This window comes from Rattus rattus, chromosome 17 (assembly GCF_011064425.1).
Source record: "Rattus rattus isolate New Zealand chromosome 17, Rrattus_CSIRO_v1, whole genome shotgun sequence".
NCBI lineage: Eukaryota > Metazoa > Chordata > Mammalia > Rodentia > Muridae > Rattus > Rattus rattus.
Genome location: NC_046170.1, coordinates 24,607,148 through 24,620,887, shown reverse-complemented (window position 1 = coordinate 24,620,887; position 13,740 = coordinate 24,607,148). Strand labels below are relative to the sequence as shown.

The 13,740-nt window shown below is 46.3% G+C and overlaps 1 protein-coding gene across 4 annotated transcripts in view; it reads left to right on the top strand.

Moving 5' to 3' along the window:
* Arhgap10 (Rho GTPase activating protein 10) overlaps positions 1-13,740 on the top strand; it is a 252,851-nt gene that overhangs the window by 105,494 nt on the left and 133,617 nt on the right. For all 4 annotated transcript variants that reach the window (XM_032887504.1, XM_032887503.1, XM_032887506.1 and 1 more), the window contains exons 9-11: positions 1,595-1,701; positions 3,124-3,218; positions 13,367-13,448. In XM_032887504.1, the coding sequence (XP_032743395.1) occupies positions 1,595-1,701; positions 3,124-3,218; positions 13,367-13,448 (284 nt within the window). The remainder of the gene's footprint in view (positions 1-1,594; positions 1,702-3,123; positions 3,219-13,366; positions 13,449-13,740) is intronic.

Here is a 13,740-nt window from a genome sequence, read left to right as displayed (position 1 = left end):
CCCCAGCACCCATCAAAAAACCAAGGTGTCCCCACAAGTGTCCCGTGTTAGTGCTGTGCCTGTGTGGGGAAGAGGGCATCCTTGGACTTCACTGGGCCAGCCGGTCTAGGCAGTTGCCAAGCTCTGTGGTTAGCGAGAGACCTTGTCTTCAAAAGATAAGGTGGAACACTCAGGAGGCAGAGGCAGAGGCAGGCGGATCTCTGTGAGTTCAAGGCCAGCCTGGTCTACACAGTGAGTTCCAGGACATCCAGGGCTACACAGGGAAACCCTGTCTTGAAAAACAAGCCCCCCGCACCCCTCCAAAAAAAGGTAAGGCAGAGAGTAATAGTGGGTAGTGGAAGATACTCATGCGTTCATGAACATGTATGTGCACATGGATCCCCACATATGCTTACACATGTGTGCACACTATTCTCAGGGGAACTAACCCTCCGAGAACTCTGCTAATTCCTTTTTTGGGTGGTGTCCCGTCACTCGGTCAGGCTCAGTATGATTGGAGTTAGGACGGTGGTTCAGCGTGGGACTCTTTGGGATGCAGACTAATCACTGCACATTGCTTTGCTCAAATACAGCCCAGAGGGCTTCCGAGTTGGGAAATTAAAGAAGCCAAAGCTCGTTCAAAGTTCTGAGTTGAGTTCTTCTGTTTCTCTCCTTTGTACTCTTAGCTTTGCTCAGGGCTACACACTTTTCTTCCATTGGTCATATGCCGACTCAGCCGGCTTCCACATTGACCAGCTGGGAAGTAGAGGATTGTGGGAGAAGTAGTGCTGTCTGTTGAACTGAAGTTAAGTATGTCGTGTGTCCTCCATTTAACCCGGAGTGCCTGAGGAGCTCTTGGGCTTTCTAGCACCCACCAAGTATGTCATTTATTCTGATTATTACTATTGAGTGTGAATGTGGATGCACACGTGGGCTGGAGCATGTGTGGGGTTAGGGGACAACTTTCAGGAGCTGGCTCTCTCTTTCCATTGTGAGATCTGGGAATTGAACTCAGGTTAACAGGTTTGGGACATAAGTACTTTACACTTTGGGTCACCCTGTAGTCTTTTTTTCTTTTTTTTTTTTCTTTTTTTCGGAGCTGGGGACCGAACCCAGAGCCTAGCGTTTGCTAGGCAAGCGCTCTACCACTGAGCTAAATCCCCAACCCCTCACCCTGTAGTCTTAACTCATGACTGTAATTCACAGTCATCTGCTGAAAAGTCTCACAGTGCTCTAAGGGTGTCCTGTCCCTGCTTTCCCCCAACCTCTGTCCCTTTCTGTTAGTCCCTGCAGAGAGAGAGAGAGAGAGAGGAGAGGGAGAGGGAGGGAGAGGGAGAGGGAGAGGGAGAGGGAGGGAGAGGGAGAGGGAGAGGGAGAGGGGAGGGAGGGAGAGGAGAGAGAGAGAGAGAGAGAGAGAGAGAGAGAGAGAGAGAGAGAGAGACACCTCGAGACAGGGTTTCTCTTTGTAGCCTGGATGTCCTGCTCACTGTGTAGACCAGGCTGGCCTCGAACTCCTAGAGATAGCCCTGTTTTTGCCTCCTGTGTGCTGGGATTAAAGGTGCGTGTCACCGTGCTCGACTGACACAAAAACACAAAAACCTGTGCTTTGTTGAAGGGCCTGCTCCATTTGGGTCCAGTTGGGTCAAACACTACTGCATGTACCGGAAAACAGCCAAGAAATTCAACATGATTCCCTTTGAGCACAGATCTGGGGGGAAACTGGTAAGTATTTGATAGTTTTCTTTACTTACATGAGATATTCTCATCATGTCTGTCATTTTAGTAGTTTCATACTGACTGTTGAGACACTTGGTTTTAGAATTAAAATCTTCGTTTTGTTTCTAAGTCATACTCCTAGGTCTTTACAGTTAGATTTTAAAACAGAGAGGAGTAGAACTTGTCGCTGTTCTAGAAGAGAAAGATAGTTCCTGTGCTAGGCTTCCGTGACCGGCCGGTCATCTGTGCTTACATAGAAGGTCTGGCCTGTTTGCATGCTGCACACAGGCAGAGACCTGAGCGAATCCCCTCTCATGCAGTTAGGCACGGAGAGGTTTCCTGTGGTTATTCCCTAAGAGCTAGCTGCTCATCCCAGAGAGATAAACAGCAGAGCCAAGCATGGCAGAGACCGCGGGGGCTGGCTATGCAAGGAAGGCAGGCCTCCTGTGACCGACCGGTGAATAGCTGTGACAGATCGGCGTCCGGGGCAAGCATAATTGGCCACACACTTTGAGAAAGCCAGTTTGCTGCTTGTTGGGTGGTTGGGTGATATTTTACTTAGGTGAATTGGGAATTAATCTAAGCTGATTTCTGCTTATGTACTTACACTTCGTCCAGAGAGAAACGCAAAGCCTTAAAGCAGGTTGTGAGAAGGAGCCTTAGTGGCGATGGATGTGCATAGAAAACAGCCACCGAGACGGGGCTGAGGCAAGGCCCTGTCGCCTGTTAGAAGGGAAGTTGCAACATTCGCTTCGAGCCTGAGTTTGCTGTCGTAGTAAATTGGGGTTTTAGGGCAGTTCTTAGCGTTAGCTTCCATTTTGTCTCCAGATGACTAAATGAAGCAGTGTAGAGTATAGATAGCTATGTTGTTCTGAACATCTGAATATCTGCTATCTTTTAAAATATTAACAGATCCCTATAGTTTGGAAAATCCTAGGTGTGGACTTTGCTCTTTGCCGAGCCACTGTGTAGCTTCTGTGTCTACCCCAGTTCTAATGCTCTTAGGGAGGGTGACACTTAGGAGGCCCAGGTCCACTGGTTCTGTGTTAGCAAATAAACTTGTGGTCCCTGCAATATGGTGGGGTTTCAGGTCAATCCTTATGCAGTTGTGGTGTTTATAGGCTAGTAGTGGTCACACTGATAATGACACCGGATGTAATATAGTATAATATTAAAGCAGATTTTGACTTTTTTAAAGAGTGTCTTGAGAGGCAGGCTATCACTGTAGAGCCTGGACGCTGCTGTGATCCTTCCTGCAGTCCTGGGGTCAGCATCTGTGGCATCTGCAGACAGTACTGCTATTGTCAAGAACTAGAAAACCCTGGGGAAGAGCGGAGAGGCTTCAGAGCAGAAAGGGCTAGCCTGGGCTCCTGTGGTGCAGCAGCAGCAGACTCTGTGCAGGGTTTTGAGTGTTGTGCTTATTTGCAGGGGGATGGAGAGGCGTTCTTTTTGAAAGAATGCACCAAAAGGCCTATTGACTCAACTGACAGAAGGTTTTGCTTTGACATCGAAGCCGCCGACAGGTAAGGTATTGGAATTAATTAGATATGATATTAAAATTAATGTGAAAGTATGATTTTGAAAACGAGTTGCAAGAGTGATTTCTCTGAACTCGAAAAACATTTCTTTGTTGTGTATCCAGGCCATCATTGTTGTAAACTGTCGTTGGTCACTGTGTAGTTGTAGGGTCATAGCTTTATATTGGCTGAAGACTAGAATCATTGTCACCTGTGCTGTCACCTGATAGGGAAACTTTGAGCATTTCCTTGCTGTCACACTTGTGATTGACAGCAGAAAGAGAATGACGAAGGAGCGTGAGCGTTGTGTTACGGTAAAGTTTATGACGGTGCTTGCCGTAGCAGTGTGGAAACAGCAGTCCTGGGTGCACTTGAGTGTATGTACCTGTTATGTGGTAGAGGGTCACAAGCAAACCCTTCCAGTGAGGTCAAAGTCTTTTCTTACTAGATAACTTTGAAGCATTTAGTTTCAAGAATCTTTGGCAGAGAGGCAGAGACGGAGGAGACAATGTCCGGCAGTAATGTCTGTGTCCCCCATGAGTGCTCAGTGCTGGCTGCATGGCAGGGTCCAGGCATCCCTGGCTTGGCTGAAGGAGATTTTAGATCAAGCTTTTTGGTGCGTATGCAGTAAGTTTTCCAACAGAGTATTAAGAACAAACCTTTTTTTTTTCTTCAGGTCAAACTTAATTGTTGCCATTTTCTTTATACGATCTGGCCAAAAATAGAGTTAGAACAGACAGGGAAAGGCCCATGAGTAAATTCAGTAAAGACCAGTTGTATAAAAATATGTACCTTTAAACCCTGACAAAGCTGGCGGTGCTGTGGCAAGAACAAGTAGTCAAGGAGCGTTTAAAGATCCCGAGAGGAAGAGTGCTTGTTTGAAAAGAGGCTAAGATCTAAGTCTGTCACTACAATCTGGTCATAAGACTCTGGTCTGTGCTACTCAAGGAGAGCCCATGCCTATGCTACCTCAGACCCAGCTCTTTCTCTGACCTTGTGAACCTTACCTGCTTTAATCCTCACCACACCTTCCAGGTCAGAAACTGCAGCACCGAGGGCTTCAGTGAAAACCTAGTAGAGGTGAAGAGTAGAGATTTGAACTTGTACATTCTGCCTAGCAAGGACAAGTCTTTTATACTGCTGCATCACAGGCCCCAGCAGACTACCGTGTAGTCAGGCTGCTGCTTAAATGACTGGCAGAGATGAGTCAGAAGTCTGCTGGATGGTGCGGTAAATGGAGTAGGGGACTGCTTTGAGAGCAGCTGTCTCTAGCACTTCCCGCACCGTTCGAGTGAGTTCTGTATTGTGCTTGCAGAAGCTCCTACTTTTGGAGACATTGATGATGCTGAATGCTTCTCATTGGCCACGATCTTTACATGATTGTAAGTTGTAACCTTTCCTACTCAGACAGACAGGTGAGGGATTACGACCAAGTCACTTTCGTGTATAAAGGCTTGCTTCTCTCTCTCTCTCTCTCTCTCTCTCTCTCTCTCTCTCTCTCTCTCTCTCTCTAGATGAAGGCTATGTCCTGAGCCTCTGGAGGTAGGCTAGGCTAGCCCCACAATCTCTCTATCTGTCTCTCCAGTGCTTGTACCCCATACCTGGCTAGGATAATAAGTTTAAAGTAGATAAAGGACTAGAACAGAACTTACAGAAACCTGTTCTAATGTTTTGTTTTGTTTTTAACAAAATGACTCCTTTTTGAAAGAAAACTGACCTTTACACATATATAAAATCATTCCAAAATACAACTTTCTTATTGACGAGGAGCTTCTGCTCTTGAAGCTACTATTCTCTCCTGTACCCACCTCAGTTCCTAATGTCTGCTCAGACCCAGAGCTTCTGTTTGTCCTTCCTTCCTCTCCCCTCCATCAATAGACTCTCCTGTAACCCCGTCTGTCTTTGAGCTCCCATTTTCTTCTGCCTCCACTTCCTGAGTGAATGCTTGGGTTACAGGCTGTGCTAGGCTGTAAGCACATTCCTTACCAACCAGCCATTGCTCTCCTCCTTCCTAGCTTTGGTTGTTAGTGGGACTGTGGGTCCTTTCTGCATTAGTCAGGGCTCTCTAGAGTAACAAACAGAATTTATAGAATGAATAAATGAATGAATCTACTTTTCTGTCAGTCTGTCCGTCCATCCGTACACCCACCTACCCATCCATCTATCCATCCATCCATCCATCCATCCATCCATCCATCCATCCATCCATCCATCCATCCATCCATCCATCCATCCACCCATCCGTTTACTTTAAGTAAATGGAGGCCAGAGAGGGCCCCAGCTCCTCTGGAGCTGAGTTACAGATGGTTTCTCTCTGTCACAGGGGTGCTGAGGCTTAAACCTGGGTCCTCTGCAACAGTAGCAAGTCTTTTGAACAGTGAGTCACCTCCACTATTTGTTTTATGTCCTGCTTTGAGTGGTTGGTTGGATGTGTGTCTGTGCACCATTTACATGCTGTGCTTAATAAGGCCAGAAGAGGGCATCAGATCCCCTGGAACAAGAGCTAAAGATTGTAGCTGCCCTGCAAGTACGAACAGGAATCAAAACCGGGTCCTCTGGAAAAGCAGCTGGTGCTCTTTTTTTTTTTTTTTTTTTTTTTTTTTTTTCAGAGCTGGGGACCGAACCTAGGGCCTTGTGCTTGCTAAGCAAGCGCTCTACCACTGTGCTAAATCCCCAACCCCTACAGCTGGTGCTCTTAACCTCGGAGCCATTATTCCAGTCCCCACTTATGTTTCTTTTGTTTGTCTGTCTGTCTGTCTGTCTGTCTGTCTCTCTTTCTTCCTTTCCTTTTTAAATTAACTGTCACAGGGTGTTTTAAGGGTGACTCTCTCCAGTCACCAGTGCCACCATTCCTCGCCTCTGTGCACTTGTCCTTAAATTTCCTCAAGTGTTTTCAGTGTGGTAGCAGTGTTCATCCATGCTACTCTTGCCTCCCAGCCGCACTCACAGCTCTCTCCTCTGCGTTTAAAAAGTTGTTATCACACCGTCAGTGAGCCTTTTCATCCACTGCCCATTTCTTTCCTCTGTAAACAGAAAAATTCCTTAGAAAGCTATCACGTCGATTTCACAGATGTCTTTCCCTATTGTGTCAGGCTGTCAGACTCTCAGCCTGCCGCCCCCTGCAGGGCTTTGTCCTGGTGGTCTTGTGCAATGTTCTCTGTGGGCAGGCCTGCTCTCCCCTATGGTACAGTGGGGCAGGCCTGCTCTCCCCTATGGTACAGTGGGCTCATCTGCTCCAGGGGCACCATTGTCTTGCTTTCCTTCTCCAGCTCATTTCCCAGGTCTGCGGAGCCCCATGGGCTTAGTGTTTGCCTTCCCTTATGGCCTTGTGTAGCTCATCGTTGTGACAGTTTGCACATTTGTCAGTGGGGACAACTGGGGACAGTTTGTACATTTGTCAACCGCTATAGATAATTTGAAATGGGCCTATTTGTGTCTGCGGATGGGGTAGGACTGGGTTTGAGGACCAGGGGTAAGAGTGGGTGGTAGCTAGGGGTTAATGGATGCTGGTGGAGCAGTTGCTGCAGACATCTTGTGGGTAGAGGCCTGAAGCATATGAACTGGCATCCAGACATATAGCGTTCAATATACGGTAGCGTTACCGTTGAGAAGTCACTGCATTTGATGATACAGACGACAACGAATGTGTGTAGAATTATATTGTTTCGTGTAAATATATGTGTGCAATGTATATTTCAGAAAACAGCGTGCCACTCGTTTAATTTGGCTCTAGTACAAATAATGACTTAAAGGTGAATGGTGAGTCGTACAGAAATTTCACTTCCTGTTTAGAGAGAGAATTTATTTAGAAAACAAAATGAAACAAAGCCTCTTAGTAGACCTGGTAGGGCACAAGCCAGGTGGAGTTAGAAACATTTCTGAGGCCTGTGCGCTTTTCCGCTTTTACAGTTTGATGCAGAAAGGGATTTTATAGATACTGATACATTGATAGCCATATTTGATGTTGATTTAGGCACTTAACTCCGAATTGACATTAGTTTGGGGTTAGTCTTGAAGTGTGTGTGGAAAGGCAGTGAGTGCCCCTTGGGTTGTAGAGATGCCTAGGGTTTGTGAGGAGAGCACTTACCACAGGGCTTTATGGAGACAAGCTTTCAGTTTCTGTTCGCACGGGGTAGACACCTACACCGGAAGTGCTAGGTTTGCACCCTGTGGCTATGAATTCTTTATCAAATGTATTGTGAAGCCACCCTTTAAAAATAATTGGCGGGGTTGGGGATTTAGCTCAGTGGTAGAGCGCTTGCCTAGGAAGCGCAAGGCCCTGGGTTCGGTCCCCAGCTCTGGAAAAAAAAAAGAACCAAAAAAAAAAAAATAATAATAATAATTGGCAGGATTTTTCACTATGAGATTTTTTTGTGTACACCAAGCTCAAAAGGAACTTTCCTGTTTTTCTAAAAAAGTGAAAACCACTGTCATTAATGTATAACTTGTTAAGATTTGGCAGGATCCGTGAATGGTAACAGGCATATTTATTATTTATTTTTTTTATATATCTGTACAACCAGTATTTCTGACTCGGAACAACGGCATAGACTTCAGTCTGATTTAACTCTTTTATTCCCTTTTCAGGAATGATGTGGCTGCGTGTGGGTGGACGTGAGGGATGAGGACACAGGTCCATGCTGTCACCCTTAGCAGCCTGAGGGACCTCAGCTTAGCCAAGCTAGGAGTCGTGGCTTTGACACAGAGGAATCTCAGGGCCACCAACATGAGGCAGAATTGTTGTTTTAAAAATAAAGATGTGTACAAAGAAGGAAAACACAGCCCAGAGCACGGCCTGGCATGGGATCTGAAGGAGGAGCCACGGGTTATTGGATGGAATGTTACTGGCTGAAGAGATGGCAAGAGTTAAGAGCACTTACTCCTCTCAGGAGGACCTAGGCTCAGCTCAGGATCTCCATGTCGCAACCATCTATATAGTTCCAGCACTAGAGAATCACATGTCCTCTTCTAACTTCTCAGGGCACCTGCCATGCATGTAGTGTTCTACATACACACAGGCAAACACATAAAAAAACCCCATAAGATAAAAATATGTAGATCAGATAAATAGATGCTTAGGGAAAGGGTAGGAATGGGCTCTGGAGGGAAAGTCGCAATGTGGTGTCTTTGCGTTAGCTGTGTGTACCATTTCACTGACCCTCAGGTTACACCCCTGAGGTTGCTGAGGGCCCTCTCCCCACAAACAAGTGAGACGATAGGGTGCCTCCTGGGGCTCCTTGGATGGAATCAAAATCTGGTAACATAAAACTAGGAGCCACGTGGGTTGCACAACAGGTCTCTGGTGAGAGTTTTAGAGAATGGACAGGCTGTCGGCTGTTGAGGGAAGAAGGCCTCGTCAAGCTGTTAGCTGTGTTCGAATGCTTTCTTCTCAGCTGGTGGGAAGCTTCAGGTCAACTCTTTCCCTGTCTCAGCTCCCCCTATTGGAGACTTCAACCCCTCGATCAATCTTAAGGATCCTTGAGGGCTGATGATGGTTCTCTGTGTCCACACTGATAAGGATGTAGACCCGGTGTACCGGGGGAGTCTGTAGTCTCAACCGGTCTGATCTCCTCTCTCATAAACGAGAGAGCCACCATTGGAATGGAGTCTGGTTTTCTGGGGATTGTCTCTCGGCGTCAGATCACACGTCCTCATGCATGTCATGCCGGGAGGAGCACCCAGACAGCAGAGCCTCTTTCATGAGGTACCTTGCAGCCGCGTTACTAGCAAGTCCAGCATTCCAGTGGATTACTTAGTGTAGATCCCGGAGGATCGAGGACACGGTGCCTCAGGTGCCAGGCAGTGTACACTGAGGCTGCTCAGGGGCCACTGGTAGTGGTCCCCATCTTAACTTGAGTTAGGAAGTGTGACCTCACGGCCTATACAGAGAACATAGTTACAAAAGTACAGGTTAAGAAGAAAGCAGTGGTGGAATAAATTAAAGGACTTAGTGTGAGGCCACAGTCATTGAGTGTCTCAGTGGTGTCAGAAAATAGTAAAGCAAACAGCAAAATAAGGTCATTGTTATCGAGAAAGTTATGACCAAAATGGGAGTTTCTGTTGTATCAGGAAGTCCTTTTTCTTGTTTGAAGGGATCCCTGAGTTTTAATGTTTTGAGGGCACAGAGGCCTTGTTATTGGGGTGGCACTAAGGCTGTGCAGACTCAGAAGGGAGAAGTGGCCCTGTAGACCAGCGGTTCCCAACCTTCTTAATGCTGTGACCCTTTAATACAGTTCCTCATATCATGGTGACCCCAACCATAAGATTATTTCCAAGCTGCTTCATAACTGTAGTTTTGCTAGTTATGAATTGTAATATGAATATCTGATATGCAGGATATCTGGCCCTTGTAAAAAGGTCGTTCAATCCTCAAAGGGGTCTTGACACACAGGTTGAGAACCACTGTTCAAGATAACACATTTTTGAATTCTTTTACTCAGAGTGTGAAGGCCTTTATCCACCCTGAGGTGTTAGCAAACCTCAGAAGTGTCCACGACAGGAGAGTGTTTGGACTAAGCACACTTGGTCTGCTTTCCCCAGAATGTGACTGTTGTAACTTAGTCGATTAAGGAAAGGACAGTGGCTTAGCTTTACCTGTTGGGCTATTACAGAGGAAGAGCAGACAAGCATTTAAGAGTTTTGGAGGGGGGAGGCAGAAGAGGGGAGACCTTGAACTTGATAGTCATTTCCCAAAAAAGCACTCCGCTCTAATCAGTTTTTCTAAATGACACAAGTCATGAAGGCCCTTGCAGTTTTTTTTTAAGACAACAGACATTTATTAGGTCTATTAGTCATCTTCACACAAAATGCTCCCTTCTGCTTCTGTATAGGATGAATTTACACTTGGTTTTGTAAAAGCTGTTTCAGAGTCTCGTCTGTAGTTTTAGAGCCTTACCGTAAACTGAAGAGTTGGAACATTTTGGCTGTTTCAAGACTTCCTGAGGCTAGCTGTGGGAGTGACTTCTTTGGCATTTAGGCGTTTCTATGGACACTGACGACTACACCAGTTTGTTTAGACAGGAATATTATGGTACCTAACAGGATAGTGAACAAAGACCCCATACTGAAAAGTAACTGTTTGCCCATGTCAGGGATGACATCTGACGTCAGTCCAAAGCACGTTGTCGGGGGGTTTTGAGCAGCTTCTTCTAGAGGCACCATCTGGAGCTTTACGACCACTCGTCTTCTTTTGGACAGCACAGCTCTGTTTGTTAGAACAGTAGAGGGAAGTATTTTATAACTCTTTGGTAGTTCAAGTATGCTGTTCTTTGTGGCACGGAAGACAGTGGTAGGTGCTTGAAGCAGCTGGTTACATCCACAGTCAGGAGCATAGACCGTGGGTGGTGCCCTTCGGCCCACATTCTCCTTGTAATGCAGTATAGGACTCTGGCCTGACGGTGGTGCTGCTGATGTCTTGTTTCCAAGGCAGCCATACCCAGAGGGTCAACTCTTGGGTTGACCCTGTCAAATTGAGACTGCCTGTCATGCTAGGGCCTGCAGGGCCTGCGGTAAAGCACACACACACCTAGTTTATTACTATTGTCATTTGCATTGGTAGGGACTTAACTAGAGCCTGCCACATGTGGTGGGAGCTGTCCTCCCAGACGTGTTGCCACCACCATGCTACTTTTTGAGTAAGTGCATGGAAAGGTTGAGGTGCCTATGACGTGTAGGTACTGGTTCCAATGGTGTGTGACTGCCCACAGAGTTCAGTTCCAACTGTGCGCTCTACAGAGAACCAAAATGCCCTGAAGGAAAGAATGATTTGTAGGCATGATTTTTTTCAAGCTACTTTAATAAGGGTTCAGCCTCCTCTCTACCTCACCACCCACCAGAGGTAGTGGAAAAGAAAGGTTATAAGGATATGGGGAAAGTAGACCTGGTTAGAAAGAGTTGTTTGGGAGCGAGTCCAGTCTTCATTGTCTTGATATCAGCAGTCCAGTCCTCTAGCAAAACACCAACACGAGTCAGCAGTTACAGTCCAGTCCACTCAGCAGATAACCACATATGAACCTTCAAGGGCAGTTAAATCAGAGGAAACCATGAGGCTCACCAACTGGCCCAGGTCAGAGGGAGTGGCAAGAAGCCACAGGAACCTCACAAGAAGCTCTGGCAAATTTCTGTCTTTCCAGTCACCACTGGGGCAGCTCAGCAAAGCAATGTAAGGTGAACCAATACGTGCACGTCATCAGGGAAGAATAGTGAGGCGGAGCGCAGTGAACCAATGCTGGAGCTCTCACTGTCTGTGGGGTCAGATTTCTATTCCTTCTAAACACCCGCGTCCTTCCATGTGTCAGCTTTAGCAAAACATCCTTTCGCCTGTGTGCCCCAGCAAAACATTATCTGACATAACTGACTTTCTGAAGAAACCAGAAGTTTCTACTTCAACGAGTGTCCTGACAGCTCATTCTCTTGTATCTGATTCATTTTTCTCTTTTATGAAGTTCATCGGGTTGCTTTTTTATTTAGCTAGGCTCACTGTGATGGATGGTTAGAGCTTGGTGTAATGTGTGGTATCTAGCAGTCATGATTAAATAAGAGATCAGTCATGTCCTCCGTTCAGCCAGTGAGCGTTTGCTAGACAGGGCAGTTGACTCCTAAGAACCCCAAGGTAGACCTTTTCTTCAGTTCTGTTGTGTATCAGTGGTCTCACCATAGCTTCTTCATGGGCGTGTTTTCTTAGTGAGTGTCTGGTCTCTCTGTCTCTGTCTCTGTCTGTGTCTGTCTGTCTGTCTGTGTCTCTGTCTCTGTCTCTGTCTGTCTGTCTGTCTGTCTGTCTGTCTGTCTCTCTCTCTCTCTCTCTCTCTCTCTGTTTTCTTATACTTGCCTTTAAGTAGTCTTTTCTTTCCAGAACATACAGACTTTTGTAGTTACCGAGAGTTGCTTCGATGGGTAGGGAATTGCTGTTCCCTGTTGCTAGTGTTTCATCTCTCTATAGGCCATCCATGGAGCAACAGGGTGCTTGCCGTCGCGTTGCTGACCGTAGTGTGTGGAAGCCCTTCTGCAGTTTTCCCGGAGCAGGGCTCGTCCTTCTGTGTGCCTGCTGCTACCCTGGGCCTTCTTTCCAGTGTCTCTTCGCTGCCGCTTCTCCTTTTGAAACACTGCTTGTGTAGTTCTGACTTTCCCAGGCTTGTCCTATACTTGCAGTTATGCACATGTAACCCTGTGTCATGGACTCATTTCACCCAGTAATGATGAACTTGCTGTGTTTTGGGGTGTGATGCATGGTTGGTTTAGTGCTGAGGAACCCATTGCCCGGGCTCCTGCCCTGCTCACCCACTGAAGGGCACTTTGACTGCTTCCCACTTACAGAGGTTGTGAACAATCCTGTGCAGGTGGACACAGACCCTGATACCTCTGGAAAGATTGTACTAAGTGTCAGGCTGTGTCCGTAGGAAGCCACAGAGCTGCCTCACATTGTTTGCATCATTTTACGCCATTTCGCCACGCCATTGGTATTTGATGGTGTGAGAGTCCCTTGTTCCCATCCTCATCAACATGTGGAATTCTTAGTACTTCTGACTCTGGCCATCCCAGTCAGTATGTTATTAATTTGCTTATCTTTGATGGAAATTAGGGTGGGAACATCATATATACATACAGTATTAAAAAGGAAGATTTATGATGTATGTTCCAACTTAGATGAACTTTGCATTAAATGAAGCTGGCTGGAAAATATGAATAGGATGTGGTTTCTCTTGCTATGGTGCTTAGATTATCCACATTTGTAGAAACACAGTGGATAACAGGAGTTGCCATAGGAGGAGGAACAGTGGATAGGAAAGAAGTGTTTAGTGGTTTTTAAAGGTTTGGTTTTGCAAGATCAAAACATCTCTGGTCTGGCACAGAAATGTTGTATATACTTGTAGTTCCAGCACTCAGGTGATGGGGGCAGGAATATATTGAATTCAAGACCAGCTCGAACTACCTAGTAAGACACCCCCTCCCCCGATATTCTGGAGGCAAATCATGAGGATGGTTGTACAGTAATATATTTTTGTTTAAAAGTGGCCTAAATAGTAAATTTTACATCATATTTTTTATTGTAGTTGAAAATTAATGCAAACCTTTCATTTGTATAGTCAAACCTTTGGAAGCAGAGGGGAGGTTTTGCGTTGTCACTGGGTGACCTGTGTTTTCCTGGTGTTTTTCAGGCCTGGCGTCCCCTTGACCGTGCAGGCGTTTTCAGAAGAGGAAAGGAAGCAGTGGTTGGAAGCTCTGGGTGGAAAAGAAGCTGTAAGAACACCAGTGCCGAGCTCTTGTTTAAATCCGTGTAGCTGACTTGGTCCATTCCCACCTCGGTTTTGTTTTATAGCGTTTGATGGCAGTTCCTTGCTGGAGCTGGTATTCAGAATGGTCTTGGAACCATGTCGACACTCCAGTCGTTTCTCTTGTGCAGTGGCAGCTCACCCACGCCTGGGGCATCATTCTCTTCCAGCTCTGAGCTTTGTCACTCTGATTGGCTTGGCTTTGGAAAAGTCAGCAAAACTCTCACCTCACCTTGCAAGTGCAAGTGCGCATGTGTGTG